The 21,903-nt window shown below is 41.0% G+C and overlaps 1 protein-coding gene across 1 annotated transcript in view; it reads left to right on the top strand.

The window, feature by feature from the left end:
• The window catches only part of Scgdelta (sarcoglycan delta), a 140,554-nt gene that overhangs the window by 76,051 nt on the left and 42,600 nt on the right, over positions 1-21,903 (top strand). The window contains exon 3 of the mRNA XM_043415913.1: positions 15,695-15,750. Within this exon, the coding sequence (XP_043271848.1) occupies positions 15,695-15,750 (56 nt within the window). The remainder of the gene's footprint in view (positions 1-15,694; positions 15,751-21,903) is intronic.

The following is a 21,903-nucleotide window of genomic DNA, read 5'->3' on the forward strand; positions in this document are numbered from 1 at the left end:
TCGCCAAGACACCACTAGGGGAGCCGCAAGTGAATTCAGATTTTGGGATCAAATTAAATCGACGCTGTCATCCAATCGAGTACCAATTTTACTACAGCATAGAAATTTTATGAGATACACAAGATTGTACGGAGAGAAGTTCAGCGAAAGAAAAACGTTAGGAAACTTGGCCCATAAACTTGACGATAATATTTTTTAATTTTATTAAATTTTAATGATACACTAAGCGTTGCTGAGGCTCGTTTATTAATGTGCTTGATCGATTTAGTGACGTGAGCGGCGCGAGAACGTTCGAGTCTTCGACAGGAAGGGAAAGAAAATGTAGATGAAAAAATTAGCCGGAAAAAGAATCAAAAGAGCGAGTTTAAAAAATATTAAACCGAATACCGTTTTTCTAACTCGCATCCTTGCATGGAAAATCCTTATCCCGCAGGGATAATTCCCCCCCCCCCCCTTTCTCAGGCATTTTTCGCCCTCTTCGTGAATCCTCCCGTTGCCAAAAAAGATAAAAAGTTTGAAGCTTCCGTTTCGTACTTTAGCAACACGGCCAACATCGAAAGGCTCTCACCACGTGGGTCCTCAGAAAGGACTCAAACCGACGTTTCTCTTCTCCTTTCGCCCTACTCCTCTCTTTTCGTCTCTCCATCTTTTTTCTCCGGCATTATCTAGTGGATATATTTATGTGCCGATATACATATGCATTGGATTTTTTTCCATCGTTCTCTGCACTTTTCACACCAACGGAAAACTGCTCTGGCTGTTTTACTGGAGCCCCTGTCCGAAAGCTTGTTCTCAGGAACCAACACCAAGTTGGAAGCATCTCAGAATTGTTCTTATACACGTACCTATATCGAAAACGTTGCTCCGGGGAGACTCTTGATATTCCTCACCTCGTGTAAGAATCGAACTTTGCACAGATATCTATGTCGACTGCTCGTGCAGAAAAGGTCGTATTTCCGGTTACTTTACGTAGCAAGTTTCGCGGTTTCTGCCCTTTCGGTTTCATCTCCACGAGCCCAGAGAATACGAAGTATACCCGAAGAGGCTCCAGTCCGCTTACGGAATGTCCTGCTTTAGTTCGGAAATGTCGGTCTCGACCTCGTATTCGAGTGTGAAATTCCATTCACACGATCACCTTGCCAGCCATGGCACGTCGGCTATAGTCTTAGAGAGCCTCTCGACTTCACCCTGCAGTCTGAATTCCGCTAGACGGTAGAATTCTCCCGTTCAGCCCCCACTCTCCATCCGCGTTCCGTCGTTTCTCTACGATAGAGGGATTTCAGTTTCCTAAGTAAGACACGTTGAGAACGGGACGATCGAGGACGTCTCGGGACCGAAACTTTACAGAAATACCGTGGGAGCTCTGAGCTCGCGCGTCTACTATGCGCGAGTCCTCTGTAATCATTCTGTATCTGCTTTTCAATGCCAGTTCATCCGCCGCCCTTTCAATGTGCAGTTACAAAAATATATTCGATTGTCGCTGTGAAAAGACTCGATGCCCTTCCCGTGGGAGAGTTGGAAACGATCCGAGTCAGTTTCATGAGGATATTCGTGACTACGGTGCATCATTTTTGTGTAAAATTTATTTTTTTTCTCTTGCCATGTTGCTAAAGGAGGCATTTGAAAGAATTAGTGATCAACATGAAATTTGATATTTAGAGGTTTATTGGAAGACTCGGCAGAACAGCATTTCGGCTCTCGTGGCAAGGTAACTCTCGCCGCTATCATTGAGCCATTAAACTCTACGATTGAAGGAGATGCTCTGAAAATAAAAATGAAAAAAATGGATGTTCTTCATCATACATGTAGTAGGTTTGGGACGCAGAAAACAAATAAGCAATAACCGCAATTATCAAGGGTTTCCTTCCATTATCACGACAGGTAAAATGGGCAAGTGAAAAAGGAAGGTTGAGTGAGGGTGTGTTGAATCGATAATAGAGCCACGATTTCATCGTTTCCTAATTCGTTCTGATGTTCGTTAATGTCAAACTGATCGAGAGAAACGATGTTCTCAGGTCAGCTGAGTTTACAAGAAAGAGGCCCCGTACCCCGCATGAACCGAGGAAAGCTTGTGGTATTTTCCGGTGGGTTCACCCCATTAAACATTTTTGCTATCTCGCTGAGATCTATGAAGGGATGGAGCAGCGAAAGGGAGAAAAAGAGATAGAGAAAGGCTTCAAGAGACGACCCACACCAAGCGTTGGCGGAAACACTGGGCGAAGGAACGAGGGGTTGGTATTTAGACGGGAAAGGGGCTGGTGGATAAAGCAGAGGGACCGAGAGAGACAGAGGAAGAGAGAGAGAGAGAGAGTGAGACGAGTCGCGAGGAGTTACCCTGACTAGCTTCGTGTCGAGACACCTGTTGCTTTTCCACTCGAGTTTCTGCCTCTCTTACCCCCTAGCCCCGAGCCTCGCGCCGCACACTCGGCGTCAACTTACCCATATTTTAGATATACACATGCACACGAGAATCTTCTTTTCTTTTCACCGCTTTATTCCCTTACAGTCTTTCTTCTCTTATCCTTATCATCTCCGCTCTCATGACCCCACTTTTCTTCACCTTCTCGTTCAAACGCTCTTGCAACACATACCAATTTTTTCGCTCCACAAGACCTCTCGTGATATGCAATTTCGCCAAGTGGCTCTCGCAAAGTACTGCATTAAAAGCTCTCGAGGCTACCCAGACATCAGAGCCGCAACAATCGTTACGGAACAGTTGGAAACAGTTGACGATCATTGCACCGCTTCGAACTGTGAACGAACTTTACTCTCTGGAATTCCAACATCATGCAAGACCTCATCATTCATCGATGCGAAGATCAGCTAAAAGAGTATATGCTGCGAGCGACAGAAAAATCGTGGAATGTCTATTTTCCATCGGAAAATTTCTTAGTCCCATGCAGTTGTGTATGTAAGTGCCTGAGAACACTTGCTCGAAATGATTTTTTTCGATTCACATTATGAAATGTGGATAAAATAATGACGTAAGGGAGACCGGGGCTGGTTGGCCAATTTTTCAAACTATTGTCTGTAAACAAGGAACTGAAGACTAAACCCGAATAGTTGTTTTGACTAGAAGCAAACTTTCTCTATCTCGGATACAAATTTTAATTTTTTAACGTCAAACGAAATGAGTTATTGAATCGCTTTTCTGACGAACCGTTTTTGTGTTAATCGGCCCCACGGTCGGGGCAAGTTGACACAAGCATTGAGGCGAGTTGACCATGGTACCATTAATATTGTTTATTTGATGATTTAAACAATGAATACAAAATGTTGACATAAGTCAACGCAAAGATAATTTTTGTCAATAAATGGGAGAAAAAACAAATATTTGATCCTCATCCTCGTCATCACAATCAAAATTGCAGTTTCTACACACAGAATGTTATGCTTTGACCGGCACACCTTGCGTCGAAACATGTGTCAACCAACCCCATACCAACTCGACCTACTTTCGCTACACTGTTTTTTGAGCAGCAAAAAGTTCCACCATTGCAAATTATAACGATAATTGAGAAAAAATACCGTGCACAATGATAGTATGAACTTTAATGTAGAAGATTATTGCAACAATTGGAAAAAATTGAGGCAGCAGGAGACAGATGAGGTTGACAAAAAAAATTTGGTTTTCTACCTGGATTCATGAAAATTCTTCATTGTTTGTAAACAACGTGCCGCTCCGACTTGTTGAGACACATGAATGAGAACGAGGTCACAATGAACAAACATATCAACCACCGGGCGTATATTTATATTCCCTAGTTTGGATGTTATTGTTCATTAGTCAACTTGCCCCGTTGGTCAACTAGCCCCGGTCTCTTCCACATTAATTGCTATTGACGACATTGAAATTCGATCGCTCCCGGCGATTTCCAAATAAATTAGACGGACCAATGTCCAGAGATACATGCGCGCGTCTGATGATAGCACACCGAAATTTTTCACACGAATAAGCGGCTATTGTGATGAAGAGCCGATTTAATTTCGATTACGTATCGCCGAGCTTCGTAATCGGACCGATACATAGTGCAACATACATTCAACATACAGGGGGAGGATATGAGGAAGATACATCTCCTTCCCCACCAGAGATATCCGCTCGGAGCAAGCTGGCCGCCGAGAACGATGTCGAGCAACTCCGGGCTATCTCCGTTTTGCATTAGTCGAGCTTTCGAGCCACCTATCGTACGTACTCGTGTGCAATTCAATAGGCTACACTATTATCACCATCCACCCACGAATCATCGATCATTGCAACCCTTTGGGGAACACCCTGTCAAAATGATCGGTCGATCGCTCAGGCGTACCTCCCCGTCTCCCTATACAATTGCTGTATCATCTAACATACGACCTGCGTAGTCGTAAAGCATGTATACTCGAGCGACCTAACAAACTAGAAAATAGACAGGGCAAATTGGTCAATGTTCTTAGCACAATCACCAACATGGCGTTCCCGTTCAATCGATGAACTAACAAGTATTAATAATCGTTCCTTAGACGGTCGAGGACGTGCAATCTCTTTCTTTGAAAGCATTAAACGGTATTGCTGGGTGATTATTCATCTTTGGATCTCATCACCGCTTTTTTTTACATTCACATTTTTTGGACTGTTCTTACCAAGGTGAGAAAATAAAGCAGAAGAGAATAAAGATTAAAACGAAAGTTTTGGCTCGTCACGTATTTTTACCATCGTCGCATTAACATTTTTCAAACTTCGACGTTTATTTTTGTCACGCAATTCTATTTAGCGGGCTTTTCTTTCAGGGATTCTTTGTCCTATTAACGTTGGTTGAATACAAAAGTGAGCATATGATATCAAACGTTAAAGTTAAATGAGGAAATAATAGTTGAAATCATTTCGAGCTACTCGACTGAGAGCAAATCGTAGTTCATTGCGAAGAATGTCGTTTTCTTAAGCTGCCAAACGACTGAGCCCGATACGATAATGCGTCAACGAAGTGTTCACAGTTTGTCAGATTACCACATCGCAAATCTTATCGTAAAGTACATTTCGTGCAAGAAAAGCCACAGTTTTCCCAGCCAGGATTGTTGACTGTTACAAGCTTATTCTCCACCTAACGAGAATTAGATATGATCACCCACAGTAGAGCGCGAACCTACGCACACTGAACTCTCTTGAAGAGATTTTATCTCGTGAGAAATGAGAATTTCTACGGGACCAAAAATAGCCTGGTGTAGTCTGAAATGTGTGAGGTTCTCAAATAAAAACCCGAAGCAGCTGAATACCCTCGATTTTTCTTTCTCACTGTGTTCACCTTCTGATTCTCAACTTTTATAAAACGTGCGATGGAATCATCGCCAGCTTTTTGAACATAATTTTTATTTTTAAGTTTTTAGCTTTCTATTTTATTAGTAATCCTTACAGTCGTAGGCACTACTGCATTTTGCATGCAGAACTTGGATCTTCAAGCCACCTTCGATTGTCCCCTAAGTGAAAAATGTCTCTGATCTATAAATGTAGATAATCGAAATGATTCCTACTATTTGAAAACTCGCCTTGATTACAAATTGAAAAAAAATGCATGCACTTTGACCACCAGTCGGGAAACCCTTCGAATTTACGGGCATACATTTGGGACATTGATATTGATTTTTCTAAATACAACTCTGTGGGACTCCGCACAAGGAAAATTTTATTCATCGTTTATCGGTTAGCCAGCAGAGTCAGAATGGGTTGAACCTGAGCCCTGAAGTTTTTCGTATCCAACAATAGAGATGACGAGCACTGTATGCGTGAGTATATACGAGAGGAGGGAAAACTAAAGTTTGCGAGACAGTTCCAGTACAGTGTATAAAGTAGGGAAGGTCGGCGTTCTTTTCAGACTCTTCTAACTTGCTGCGCTCGAATGTTTTCTGGGTTCGTAGACTTCCCAATGCCGGAAGCGACCAAGCGACTTGACTGGGGGGTCAGGGGGCAGGGAGGCGTCGAGGTTAAAGCAGGATCTTTGGAAAGAAAAGGCTCGGCAGGAGGTCTAACTCTCAACCCTTCGTAACACTTCGTAGTGCTGCTGAAGAAACGTAGAAGCTCCCCCCGCGTGCACCGAAGAGCGGCAAACGGAAGAGGAAGAGGAAACGGAAGAGGAAGAGGAGTCACGGCTCGGCTATAAATACGGCGCGCCACCTGCAGCTAACGTCCACCTACGAAAGGAGACCAAGGCTCTGGAGGAAGAAAGAGAGAGGAAGAGAGAACAAGGCTTCTTGCGACCTAACAAGAGGTGCCGAGCCCTTTTGCACACCATACAGTGGGAAAGCCGACGACATGCAAGGCTCGCCGGTGAGTCAACGGACAGACCAGGGAGCCCGGCCAGGGTTAGGCGTTTCGATCGTCCACCTTCTGCCGAAGCTCTGCTGCATCGCCAGTTTTTACGTGTTCGTATTACAACATCGGGGACCGTTAAAATCCTGCGGATCCCAATCGTATAACGCAGTGCAATCTCGCATCAGCGGCCTCTTGATCTTTACTTGCAATAATAACTGCCCTTTTCTTCACATTATTTTCTCCTGCGTATCGAAAGCTCGTAACACGATGGAAAAAACCGATAATTGCATAGAATGCTTCAGGGGATGTGGGACGATGGCGCACGTTCATCTTAAATGGATACGCTCGGAGATCAATATTTCAACACCGCATTCTAAAGCGATCTGGAATAAGGAAAATTTTTCCGTTCCTACGAGTATTTTCTGCTCTGCTACTAACCCACCATCGAGAACAGCCGAGCCAACGGTTGATGAACCAAATGTACGCTTATTTTGGTCAGTGATTTTTCGGTCCCCGTAATTTTACTACCTTGGTATGAATTTCGGCAATTTGCCTATTTTAAGGAAGCAGAAAAGGTTCTAAAATCATCGTCGATCTTAGACGATCTTGTCCATAATTGTGCAAGATTTATAACAATTTATTCAAGGATAAATTTATAGTGAGATTCCCATTAATGCGAGTATCTCATTGACTTTTTTAAAATTCGGTCGATTTTGTTTGAAGTAGTTGGGCCGTTCAATAAAGTACGGTGAAGATCCACTTCTTTTGCGGTAAATGATAGTTTAAGGTCCCCTGATGACGATAAGCACAGTTTCGGGGCCTCTTACGGGGCATATATAGTTTTTAATTATTACATTTACAATTTTGAGTTTTAACACGGTACCCTATGAGAGAACTCACAATAATATTTATTGTGAAAAAATTGTACGGTGTTCGAGCTTCGGAAAAGTTTATATCGTGAAAAAAATTTATCACAGATTTCGTTCGGTTAAAAGAAACATTACCTTACGGGACTTTTAAGAAAGAAAACATGAAAAAACTAGAGTTTTTTGACGCGTCGAAAGCGGATGTCAGTTATTACGTTGGACTGCTGGTAACAGCTGATTGAACTTCAGGCAAATTCGGGAATCGCGAAAATTTTATCAAATTTATTTTTGAGACTGACTCACGTGCTTTCATTCGTCTAGTAGCTTCGCTTTTTTTAATGAATTTACCATTCCCTTTTCTCGGTGCCATTACACCGATATAAACTTTCTTTCGCGCAATAAAAATGTTCCCTAGATTATGTGTATTTGAAGTGTCGGACTCAATTATTATCTAGTCAAGTTGAAGTATAAATTTTATCGTTTATGATATTTTTAGAGCATTTTATTACATTCTTGCGATAAAAATATTCTCAATGTAAGTGTTTGTTAATTTTATTAATAATTTAGACTTAAAATAAATCAACATAAAGTAGCTGCAAACTTGACTAGTCATAGAACGGCCAAACTATTTTAAGGATTCTGAAGATTATGAAAATGCAGGAAATTATTCACGAAAAATTGTTCTTCATTGCCTGCTGGCTCAACCCGACTATCGAAAGCATCTTTCACCAGAATGTTGCGTGAAAAGAGAGCGCGGGCAGTAAGAGGTTCGATTAATCAAAGTCGCACGTCTTCGCGATTCGCTCTCCCCCGAGCCTCTTGGACTCTCTGTGCGTCGAGCCCGCGACTCCTTATCATAACCGGCGAAACGCGCAAGGTTCTCCAACAGTCGCGCAAGTTATGAAGGGGGTAGCGGGACTGTTGCGCTCGTTTAGTGATAATTGAAAACTGTGGAAGCTGAAGGGTCTCGAAAAGATAAGCGCAGGCACGCAATTCCCAGGATTTAATGAGCCTTCGACCAAAAGGAGCCACGACATTTTGTACCTACACCAGAGTTAACTCTGCACAGAATAATGTATTTCAAAGAAATATTAGTTCATTATTATTTCATAGATTATTTAGGAAGTTCATCTAATAATGGAATTAACAAACATATTTCGATTAAAAAATTGGGCTACAGTAATGAATGATAAAAAAATGATCTGTCAAAATTTTAAGACTCGAGGATACTTTGTTCGTGAGAAAAAAATGAAAATGGATTCTTCAAATTAACACGGTCTCTTACGGGTTTCAGTGGTTTTCCCGTTTTTATATATTAAATTTTCAGCAATTGACAAACAGTTCTTGCAGAAATTTCCATAAGCGATAGAAAAATATATCCGAAAAATATGTTTCACAGCTTCGTAAAATCCGTTCAATACTTATAAAGTTCGCAATTAATGATTTTTTTCACGAAAAATGGTGATTATTGGGAGGTTAACCCATATGTTACTTTCTCGATGGCAACGTTGCAACCCCGCGCTTTTTGAAACCGGAGACTACGTTTTCCGATCGACGCAACTGACACTAGGGACTTCCAATAAAATATAAAGGATGGATGAGAAAATATTGATGTAATTAACAAAAAGTTGTTTTTTTTTTCGACATTTCTGCCATGTTTTAATTCTGCCAAAAGTTTGACAACTCATTATGACATGAACGCATGTGAAAAATTCTGTCAATAACCGCTGTGTAGACAGTACAGGTTACGAGGTCGCGGCTTTGCCAAACTCACTGGACCGACGCCCTTAATCGCAATGATGTTTCTTTTAACTAACTCGGTACCAGATGAACTTCCTTAATACAAAAAATGGAAGAATTTTATACCAGAAACAACAACGAAGCTAGAGCCAAGCGAGCCAATACAAAACTAAGCTAATAAAGTTCAAAATCGACCGCTCTACTTGTAAAACTGTCTGATCCGAAATTCGTCAATCTGATTCTGCAACCGTTATCGGCAACTTCAATAGCCATTTACACAGATCTTGAAAAATGTAGTGCCCGAAAATATTAAACCGAAAAATTCGGACATGGCAAAGACGTTCGTTCCCACAATTGGAAGACCTCCATTATCCACATTCTGTCGAAGATCTCAACTATAACCAACTAAATCGGCTCACATCAGTCGATTTGAGATGGGGTCACACCGCCATCCAGTCGCTCAATATCGCATTTTTGTGGATTTATTCCCTCACCGAATAACTGTCACCGATTTTTTTCTGCGACTAATCGCATAACAAGAATGTGCACTTACATCAATCAGTCCGAGGACAATCGAATCCTTCAGCCATCCAATGATTCTTCGCTTGTTAATATTTTAATCGCAGACGAGTCGGTAAAGATTATTTAGGCACTCACAGAACGAACGAGATATTTATGAGAAACTTCACTGCGGTGAAAGTCGTGTTCGTGTGCTTTCATGATCTCTGGTGTTGGCGAAAAGGTCATTCGCGATTCAACCCTTCCGAACTCAGCTACGTGGACATATCATGTGTCATGACCCTTCCTCCCGCCATCCCTTGCTCACGGGCTTCGTGTTATCTATACAGAGACTTTTTGGTATGCGCGTATGTGCATTGGACGCGACGTTGAACCTTCATGAATATACTAAGCAGGCCCGTGCATGTGAGGATGTGCATGAAGCCATGATCACGTTGACCCTTCAGGGTCAGATGACACTCTCACTCGTCCTACTCTCAAGCTACGTAGCTCTCGTTGCCTGGAGATAACTGTAAAGCATGAGAAACCGAAGCTGTGTAAACTTGTCCATCTGCACTGTGAAAAAAAGGTCGAAATGTCAGTCTCCTATCTTTGGAGGGTTTTGTTCACTTTCCAAATCTCTGGTACTGTTTATCGAGGTACAAAAGATCAGAAATTTGTCAGTAAAACTCGAAATGCGAGCTACATGAAAATTGAATGGAATTGATGATTTTATTATGTCATTTTATCGATGAATTTCCCATTCGAATTTGCAACTACGTGGAGGTTCTTTAATTTACTTTTTTGACGTCATATTTCGGTTCCTAATTCAAATGGTTATACAACGTACGTTGGATCAGTTTTTATCCAAACGAAACGAATCCACAAAAAATTACATGAATCAGCAAAGCTTTTTAAGAAGATTTACGTTTTCAACTCCAAATTCGGAATATCTTGCAGCGAAAAGGGCCAAACATTAAGGAAAACAAAAATAGTACACATTACGAACAGCATCGAACGGAAGGGCCCCACAAGCGCAAAAGGAAATAAATATATATTTTCATTTAAACGCGAGCGCGTAAAAAGCAGAACGTAAAATGGGAGATCGTGAAAAAGACAAAACATAAATGTGTTAGTAGATGCTCCACCCTCGTAACGGGTGGTTTACGGTACTCGTGTTAATTAAACAAAAAACCTTGCATATATACGACGCTAATTAAAGGAGTAGAGTTCCTGTAACTCTCACTTTTTGTCATTTTCTACTCTCTCGGGTCGCTTGTAAATAAATTTCAGGCTCGAGATGTGTATTGCTCAAAAATTATTTCCCGCTTATAAGTACCCACTCAACTTCTTCAAATGTTTGTCAACGTTGTGATCCTGAAATTCAACGAGCTTGGACAAAATCAGGAAATGCTTGCAATTTTTCGAGCTTCGGAGTCTTGTCATCCGATCCTCAGATGTCAGGAAGATGCCTTTTGTCGTTATTTATATTTATAAACGTGGGCCAAACTTCAGCTCTTTTTCCTATTTGTGTGCCTGATCCACCTGCCACTATAGATTTAACTCAATCTAACGATTCGCCGGAGTGTAATATCGGAGGACGATAGCTCAGGATCGGATAATACCCAATCAAGTAGGTCGATACTTCCGTTCGGTGATTAGGCTGATGTAGTGAAAACCGCAGTTGGTTAGCCGCTGTGGTTGATCGAAACTTTCCTGTTCTGTTTTCTCTCTCCATCGCCCTAACGCTCGTTTGCTCTTCCCGGGAGCTCCTGCTACGGGCCTCTCAAGAGTCGGGTTACAAGCAGGCGAAAAATCGTTCCCACCAACATGCCAAACGATCGAATAGCTTATTGGACTATGCGGAGTACCAACATTTTCATAATTCACTGAAGCAACCAGAGGACCGAAGGCACAAAAAAATTCCTCACTTTATCTATTTTTAAGATGAGAGAGTGGGAAGATAAATGGGAAGAGTATACGGAGAAAACGAGGCCGAAAATTCTGGAGGAAAATGCTATGATTAAAGTATCTCGGGGACAGTGTATACGTCCTGGATTGCATCATTAATTCGAAGAGCAGTAATAAAAACTGTTCTATTCACCATAGCAGTAAAAAGACTTACCTTTTATTCGAAAGACTCAAGAGTCTAGCTTTTTCTCTACATAAGCATAGCAAAAATGGTTTCAGTCACTTCGAATTTTATATTGTAAAGTATGCTCGGGCAAGCCTGAAAAAAACAACCATATTGCTGAAAAAAACTTACTATGCTGACAGGCAAAATTTGTGATTTACAATACATTTCCACTCATGAGTAAGTGCTAGTCTGACACGATGAGTAACACTCGAAAACAAAATGAAATATGGTTCTCACTTACATCACTTTTTGTTATCCACATAAAGCTGCTTAGAATTCAAAAGACAAAAAATAGCAAAATTCAAAAATATAATTGAGGTAATCGTTATTTTCGTAGAGTGCAAAACAACGTGGACCTATGAGAAATTAATATGATCATATATTTCGTTCAGCTTTAATATCACAATTAACGCAATATTTCGTGAGAAAAAAAAGAACTCAACACCGACGAGAATAATCCTTTAAAAAAAATATATAGCTCAGGAGACTTGTTCTTCAAGATGCTTTGAGCGAAGAGCGTATTATTTCACACGTGTGAGAGACATCTCACTCGAAGAAGAAAAAAAAATACCCAACGAATTTCATCTCGAAGAGGATAGGAGAGGAGAGGAAAAAAACGTGAGGAACGACTGAATCCAACTAGAAAATTCGACGAAAATAGCAGCTAGGTCAACTTCCGCGGTGGCATGTGGCGAGCTGGAGAACGAGGAGGAGGAAGGGCGTGAGAGAAGCGCGTGGGTGCAGCCGTACGAGTTCTAGAATCGCCAGACTGAAACCGTGTGCGCTTCCTTGCTCTCTCTTGTTTTCTCTCTCTCCCTCTCTAGTTTTTCACCTCCACATGTGTGATGCTGTGACTGCTGCTGGCCGCAACAAGCTCTTTTAGTCGCCGCGTTTGCTTCGCCGGACCTGCACAGATTCCAACTACTTTGGGATGCCTCCTACTTCACTGCCCTCTCGTCTTTTCTTTATTCCGCCGATGCTCTGTTTCCGCAAGTGTTTGCTCAACTAGTACAATACCTTTCCTCGACTCTGTACGTCCACATAAGTCGATTTCTGTTTCAACAGTAGTTACCAAAAGGTTAAAAGTTCGTCCATTCAACCACAAGATCAAATGTATACCTTCGAAAATTCCAGACAATTTGACACCAGGAATAAACAAAATGCCAAATTTTCTTGAACTCTGTAACCTTCCATCAACAGTAGTTCGAGTTATTCTCAAACGAGAATCGATTTTGTTATCACCAATGAAACGAGATTCACTGCTGATATTTAAGTGTAACAAAATTGGAAGATCGCGCAGTCATGCTGTAACAAAAATAAAAATGTCTTTCGCGATTGCATCGCCCGAAAGCACTGCCACGTCTGTTTGTTATCCCACGGATTTGAGCAAGATCTCAATACATCTGGATCGACTTATTCGCACGTTTATCTTTCTGAATAAATAAACGCAAATAACGTACGAAGTTATGTATTTTACTTTCCAGCTACAGAGTACCGATGCGAATGCAAACGAAACTGTCTTCATAAGTTACATAAAGGGAATTCCCGTGTAAGCTGACACCCAATGATTTGCATATGCTTGATAGAATCCGTATCGTCAGGTGAAGAGTATGATAAGACGTTGCACGTGCTTCTATAAATATATCAATCAAAAAGTGTATATCACATCCGGAGTATATCCATATACAAATGAAAAGTGACTGGTGATTGACAGTTGCATCGAAGAAGAATTGCACCAGACTGAATCGGAAAAAGGGATTTGCTGTATACGGGTGACGAACTAATAGTGCACGGACGTGTACGTGCATTTGTACCTATATTAACACATCTACGTGGAAAGTATACGCACACAATGGAGAGGAAACACATGCAGAGGTTTTCCTATCTGTCGCTTGAGTGAGTTATGACCTGGAGCGTACGAATGTATACTATTTCGGTCGATTCAGGCGAGCCGAGCTTTTTTCCTCCCCCTCACTGTTCCACGTTTCTCTCTCGCTCTCTCCGCCACCTCCAACGTCGTGGAGCTCTGCTTTCCTCCTACTTCGCCCTCTACTCATCGCTTTTCGACTAGGAACAGCGCTACACTAGTGTCTTCGGGGTACTCTTCCCAAGAAATCGAGATAGAACATTTCTCACGGACCATACGCGCCTGTGTGGGTACAAGAAGCAGCGAAAGATTTTCGAGGCTGCATGCTCGTCGGGACTGTAAATATTTAAACAATCGTTATTCGGAGGCTGACGTTTCATGGATTTCGATCAATCGGTCAATGAATCTTGACACCGCCTGATAATAAAAAAATAATAAAAAAAAAAGCCTCAAAAATGATGATCCTGAAAACTCGTACCATGAGTTAGTTATAATTCGGAGGCAAAATGAATGATCGATGGATTTCATCGTCGTGAAATTTGTGTGAAATGGTGAAAATAATAAAACGTGTTTTTATTGTGACAAGGATTTCCGAGTATAACGAACGTCGATGGACGAGTGCAACGAGGTGACAGAAAACGCCCGATTTATCAGTTCACTCAATTTTTAGTGTGCGCATATGGATTATCAGTTACCGAATGCGCCCTGGCACGTCGTGCAGTACGGCGGAACCATTTTTTCCCGTTCTCTGGTCACTAAACAGTTTGAATGATCGATTAATTAATTTATCGAAAAATTGCGAAAAATATTATCTCGAAATACTAAAAATACGGGAAAACAAATGCTCGTCATGCTGAAACGTCTCAACGAAAAGTATTTGTCGTAAACAGTGAAAACAGAATTTTCAAAATAATCACCGACGTTTCCATATGGACTTTTGCATTAAAAATTAATGAAATTATGCATCGGATAACGAATGACAAAAACCGTTTTTTTCTTTTTTTCAAGTGATCCCAGTGGTCGAATTAATCGGTAAAACTTCATGAATTATGCCACGTGATGCACTTTGTTAAACGTCAGGCCATACGAACCGTTGAAATTTGAATAATTAATCGTGAATTTTATGATGAACGAATAGAGGCGCCGAAATAACGATGATTTTGTTACACAAGAGCACTCCAATTTACACGGGGATCGTTGATGCCTGAAAATGAAAAATTCTGAAGGAAAAGTGAGCGAAAAAATAGACACGCACACACACGCACGCAAGCACCAAGTGCACGGTCGTATTGGTCTGAATACGCAGAAGATTGAACGAAACAAACCTTTCTCCTTCATTTTTAGTCTCGCTCATTTTTTTGCATCGACGGTATGGATGAAATCCTGGCTGACACCGCAATTGGACGTTCGCACAGAGGTGTCAATTCGATTCCCGAGGCGGCTTCTACGGTACCGTATTTATATACATTATTGGTATTTTTCGATTGGAAGCGTTTGTTTCACGATTTAATCTACGTGATCCTGCGGTGAAATACAAAACATAAAAATATAAATAAATATTCGGTTGAAATATAAGTTCCATTGATTTTATTCAAATTCGTGACATTTCTATGCACACGAAATTCATCTCTCATTTCAAGCCAACGCGGGTGTAAAGTTCCTCGAGGCATTGAAGCAAGAGTTGGTAAAACTGAAGAGACGTGCCGCTTTGAATGCGATCGATGAAGTACGAGTAAAAGAGAAAAGAGAGAGAGAGGAGGAGGGGGATGCGAGACTGGTACCTATCGATGACCAAGAAAAAGTTTCTGGAGCTATACGCTCAATTAATTATTAATGCGCTGGTGCATTTGACTCGATGAACGATTTAAAGGGACGATATATTATGTGAAGGCCCATAACAGATGTTTTCAAACTATTTGACTCTTCCCCGAATAGCTTGATCTTCCTTCAGGGTCTAAAGACATTTTTGCTCTCATTGAAAATGCATGACGTCACGTTGATTCTTGCCGTTACTCAGGCCTTTTTATTCTCGTAATTTGCAAAGCCATGAACATTCTCCATTTCGTATCTACTTCAACAGATTTTTGTATTATTCCTCTCCAGTTTACATCAAGTTTCTAACCTAAAATTGAAACTCTAAAATACCTTAAAAGCTAGTTACATGCAGCTTCGCTCAAGAATTTTCATGTCAATTTTACTCATGTGATAATTCATCTTAACTCGTAAATTTGAGCCGACGATAATTAGCTTATTCAAACGATATTGCATGAAGGCTTGAACACAAAACTCTTTTGCTGTTGCAGACGGGAAACAACTTCAAGTCTCCCGAGGACTCACCCCAATCCGAGTACAAATTAAGGTAAGACAAAGTTTTTCATAAACTTAATCGTACATCTATTAAAAGTAAATACAATAAAAATTTTACGTTATTAAATAACGATACAATAATTCACCGAGTTATATTCCGTGCTCAGCGCAATAATTCGACTCATTCGCACGTAACAGCTTGAGGCTCTTCCTTAGTACGTGGCCGAATGAAGAATTTGAGGGTGGAGCCGTGGCCACGTATCTCTTGCAAACAGCTGTCATTCCCAGGCAAGCGTGAGCCTTTTCAACAATCGATTTTCCGTCATATCTTCCACTCGCTATCCACATTCAAGCTTATTTTTAGTTATTCCTAATTTATTCCGAAACTTTACTGAAGAAATTTCGAGTTATCAGTATTTGGAAACTTATATCCATATCAGTGTCGGTGCGTACGTATTTAAGGAGAAGCTCCAACATCACATCGACGTTTCACGTTCAATTATCAGGCTGAGCCTTGAAGGCTGGCCAGAAATTCTATCAAGCCTGTTTTTTTGTCAACCGAAGATGATTGATAGCGCTCTCTATAGATTTTACACAGATGGCTATTCAAGTGGGCCAACTTTTCGTCTCTCGTAATCACATTTCTCGAACCTTCGATTTGTCGTTTTGCTCTAATTCGATTCCTCCTGTTAGGTCACCACTCACAAATACTCGCGGATTTTAGTTTCACAGTTTCAACTAGCCTGCAATAATTGCTCAATTATTAGCCGCCAGTGTACATCTCCTGTTCATTATCCGTTCGGTTTCATCCCTGCTTCCCTATTAAAGTAATAACGGGCCATTATACACAACCATAAAGCGCCTGGAATCCTATCTTACAATATGCAATACGATATGGTTTGCGCGCATACCCACCTTGCAGATTTCTCATGTTCTCGCCAGTCATTTTTCCGGGAATTTTGGTCGGGAAATTCTGTACTAAAAATATATCTTCGTAGTTCAAACTCTGGGCTCTCGGAGTCGTTAACTATCGAGGAGGAATTTGGCCAGTGGAAAAATCTTCGGTGATAAGCGTGGAGAGTTTCCTTGAGTTTGGATTCGATGAGCCACGATTATGATCCTCGCACGAGGACCGAAAAATATGAATGATTTTCGTATTATTTCAAAGAGTATTTTTCGTTCTTTCAAAACTTTTTCACTTTATAACCCTCGCCACAATTTATACACGGGATTTTTCTTTCCCCTCTGTCGCGTACTCTTAGTAGGGAGAGGGGTGAGCTCCTCTTTTCACGTTCGACCTCCGTGAAAATCCACGAGTATACCGAAATCCGTTTCACGGACGTGCCGGATTGAAAGAAAATACGAGCGCGTTATTTCAGGCATCTGGCATCAGTGTTAGCCCCGCGAATTTTCCAGTCGAGAGTTACGAAAGCAAACCGCCTCACCCCTTCGCCATTTTTACCTCTCACCGTGTCAAAGCACCGTCTCTCTTCAGTTTCTTTAATCGACCCAGCAGCACCCTTCGTGTTCTCTGTTTTTTCTCTTCTTTCGCTGTTTATGCTTGTGAAATACGAATCCGTGCATCCAGTCGAAAGGAACAGTGAGAAAAACCTTTCTGAGAGACAGTTAATGATTGATTTTTGTTATTATTTATGTACAAGGATAAACCTCGCTCGGGATTCAATCAAACGAGAGACCTTAATTTCGAAATAAATTCAGTGAAAAACTTTTCATAGAATATTTACCTGGCAAATGTTGATTGAAACATCAAAATACCCAAATTAATCATATCAATAATAATCCCTAACCATAATAGCAAACTAACAGTTTTGTAGAGCCATGAAATATTTATTGGCCTCCTTCTCCAAATGGTATTGTCATTAACCGAATGATTTAATGCATTCAAATCTGGTGTGAAATCAAGCACGAGATGCGCAAGAATAGGCCAAATGGCTTTCGTAAAATGATATAGCGAAAGAAGCAGGAGAGAGAGCGAGAAGGAGAACAAAAGGGAAGAAGAGGAGATACGAAACGTGCAAGAGAGTGGGCCGGCATAGGTAAATATACAAACATACTATGAAACACATAAAGAGGCTTTCACACGGCTCGTACACTAATGCTTACTTCTGGTTTCGTCCGTAATGCGAAGCGAGTTACTATACATTGCTCCAACAAGTATCCCCGAGACGTTTACCAAACCGAATTTAATTCGCGTGTCGTCTCATGGCACGAGTCCAAGATAAGCTCGAGCGAGCTTCTCGGGCTGCACGCGAGGCATTTTCCTCGTGAATTAAAGTCGACTGTTTGCAAAAAGGAAAGAGAGAGCCGAAAGAGAAAAAGATCCGCACCGCACGGCCAGGATCATTGAAGCTTCGGCCTGTGATCCACCGAGGCTCTACTCTCGTCAAGGAACCTCTCGTGCGGAACGTGCCAACCCCTGGATCTTTGACTTTATACAAAAAGCAATGAAACGATATCAATCACATTGAAACGTGTCAACTCGGATTGTTGCCGATGCAATTTGACGCTGGAAATCAAATTATTCGTCTTTCTATTTAATCTCGACTGGGGCCTTTCTGCTTAAAAAACCTTTCTGTGCCATCGAGTCCGACAAGTAGTCCGATCGTTCGCTGCACTCCAAACGTTGATGGCAAGCACTACCCATTATTGAAGGACTGAACAGCACAGAAATGAAAAATCTACAAAGTTGCAAGTGTTTCAAGCACATCGAGACACATTGTTCGTTGCAGAATCCTGGGGCTTGAAGGATTGAGAAAATGAAGACTTTTCATCTCGTCAATAGGTTCTGCTCCGTTGAAATATTCTTGAGTATGCGATGAAGTCATTGGATTAAAAAAAATATGCTGCGCCCATTGTGTATCATTTCAAAATGAGTAGAAAAATAAAAGATAGTCGATCTTGTCGTTTTTTCTGAACTTTTGTCAGCCAGTATTTCAACGCTCAACTTTTGAAAGGCCGTCGACTGATTTTCATTTTTTTCATCCTCTTGTCATCGCACTTCGAACCGGCACCACCAGCAGGGCTCGCCCGGGTACTCGAAAACTTTTCGAATAAACTTTGCCCCCTCTCTCTCTCTCTCTCTCTTTCTCTCTCTCTTGCAGTCCATCTTTGTCGATATCTACAGCTATAAAACAAAGAAGGGAGTCTACACATTGAATGTGACGCGAAGGTACGACGAGAGATGTGCAACGATTTTCGTAGTGGGGCTACATAAAATATGGATTATTCCGGCAGCAGTCATTTGCATTTGGAAAATAAACCGACAAGTTGGAAGCGTGAACAGAGGTGGGAGAAATGGCTAGATCTCTGCATGTTGCACGGGGAGCTAAAAATTAGCAGACTCATTAAAAGCTTTGAAGCATCGATCGGTACAATCTCCCAAATCTCGCTGAGCGAATGATGAAAAATATCGAATTTTCAGTTTTACAAATTTAGAATACTTTCAGTATTCATCGAGCAGAGAATTGTACAGCAAAAGAGAGCAGGTGAATTGGAAAATTGAAATTCGAAAGACTCTTGAGCTATTAGTGCGGAGATGTGGGATGAGGAACAACGCAGTGCATGAATATCCAAAGACTGTGAAGAAACTTGGATATTCGCTGTGTCACTATTCGTAAAAAATTTCTTTCTATTCTCTCGAATGTCGTGATTCGTCATGTGCAAAAATGGTGCGATTGATATGACAACATTGGAATTCGTTGGGGAATCTCTGCTCTGCGTTTATACTCGAGAGGCTCTTTAGTATATCAATCTTTCGAGCCCCAAAATACTGTCGCAATATAGGACAGATTCTTGCTATTATCGTATATTGAAAGCGAAAGTTATCCATAGTTCATATGATCATGAATATGGTCATGAATCGTCAGCCCTGTTCGAAAAAGGGAACATTTGAAGTGCACTTTCGTTTTTATTCTACGTATACAAGCTCAGCCATTGAGTTTGTTGGGATAAAACGCGCGACGTGAAGACCATACACGCTCTCTAACGTCGATTTTCCTACGTAGACCCTCTCAATAACGTACTGAGTGTCGTTGAATTTCATTTTCTAGCAGAAAAAATAGAGTACACGCTCGACAAGTGGCCGTTATGGAGAGTCAAAGAAAAGGAGCTCCTGAGGAAAGTGGCTTCATGGGAAAAACTGCCATCACCATGTGTCGCGTCATTACTATTCCCATGCAAATCGAATGAACCAATCACAAAAGTCCCGACGAGGGACTCGCTCGACCTCTCCGACATCTCTTACTCTCCATGTGTTTTTTTTTCTCTTCTACCTTCATTTTTACTCCGTTCACTCTCTTTCTCTCTCTTATTCTGCGTTCACTTTTCCCCCTTCAACTCTTATTTCATTCTACCTTTCTCCGACATTTCTTTATCGCAATGTTTTTCCTCCCTCCACATTGACCTCACATCAATTTTTTCACCTCTCTGCTCTTTACCGAAAAGACATTTTCTGTCGATCTGGAACAACAAAATTCATGACTCAAGACAATCAAATCTTCTGATCTTTTTTCCTTCCTAACAGCTATGTTCAGACTTCGATTCCCATTCCTGAAACGAGAATCGTTAATAATTTATCTATTTATATTAACATAATAAATATATAGGGAAATGAGAAAATAGTTAAGTAAACTAATGAACAAAATGATTTAAAAGTTTTGAAAATACTTCGAACAGCGATGGGTTCCCGGTTGGTGCTTAGCTTTGCCTACTTCCTGAATTCAGTTGTCTCAAACGCGCCAAGCATTTCGATGACCGATCAGGGCTTAGCCACGCTCTTCCATCGATCTTTAACGGGGGCTTAGCCTATGGAGGGGCTTCGTAGATACTCGAAAAGGGGAATGCAAGAACCATGAAGACTTGAAGAAATTCCGATTTGACATCGATTCGATTGTTACATAAAAACTAGTTCAAAACTCTTTCCTAATCGTCAGAGAAATTATGATTTTCTCCGATTAGATTCTGATTGCGGGCAGAACATTCGATTACTGGACATGCAGGATGTAGCGGGGAAGCCCGTAACCCTGGAGATACAACGAGGAAATGAGAAAATCTAATTTCGCGGATTTTTTAAATTCCCACCAATACGATGTCGTCATCCAATTCGTCGAATTTTCAGTAATTGAAGTTGGAGCTGATCATCACTTTTCTTCGATCCGTGACACTTGATATGATTCTCATCGACATTTTATTTTTGAATAAGGTTATCGTTCGTGTGGTTATAAAGTGGAATACGAATCGAGGTCAGGCTTCCCGTTGAAATTGAAATGCGTTGCTAACTCTGTAGAGGATACACGCGAAAAAGAATTTCTATTTCCGGAAAGTAAACGATCGCGTCTCTATATATAAAAACGAGGAAACAAATCCATGGATCCGTGTTTTTGCGTTGTCAGCGTTTTTGTAAATTTCATCACAATCGTCGATTAAGAGTATGCCAAAAATAGAAAACATATTTCAAAGAAAAGTCTCCGGACATAATCACACAAAAAATTATAATAAACATGGAAAGAAAGACTTGACGAAATTCAAGTATTTCGAAGCGTTGTCGCTTTCGGGAAGGTTCATTTTGATCAGGCTAGCACGAATCCCAAGCATTCAATGAATGTCTCCAGACGTAACGAAAACTTTCACTGCTCGGAGCGATGAATTGTATAAAAAAATAACAAGCAAAGTTCAAAAATCGATATATTCGCGTATACTAGATCGCGGCCCAGCTCAACGTGGCTTTTTTTCCGGTGCTCGGTGTCTTTGAATCTGAATAGACGTTGAACAATGATTATGGCAGCGTAGATTAAGAAAAATTGAGATTCGGACGTTTCGAGTTTGTCTTATCACTGCTGGCATCTTTGGTAGTTTCCCCCACCAGGAAGAACTGGTGAATCGTATATGCGTGGGTAAATTTTTCACAAAAAAAAACCATTCAAATGAAACACTTCAAATGAATAGTTGAAAAGCAAAAAAATAGGCGAGGGCACAGGCTCATAGAAAACATGGATGTGGGTGGGCAATTAATAACCCAGCCGCAATCGAAGCAAGTATTCAGCGGCATCGATATGATGTTTACCCGATACCATTAGGCGCTTCAATTGAGACGCTGAAAGACGCGACCGTATTTATTCATATCGATTAACCGGAACCTCCCAGAGCATCATTTTATTGCGCATCATTTTCCTTGCTTATTTCACTG

The sequence above is a fragment of the Venturia canescens genome, chromosome 1 (assembly GCF_019457755.1).
Source record: "Venturia canescens isolate UGA chromosome 1, ASM1945775v1, whole genome shotgun sequence".
In the NCBI taxonomy this organism is placed as follows: Eukaryota; Metazoa; Arthropoda; class Insecta; order Hymenoptera; family Ichneumonidae; genus Venturia; species Venturia canescens.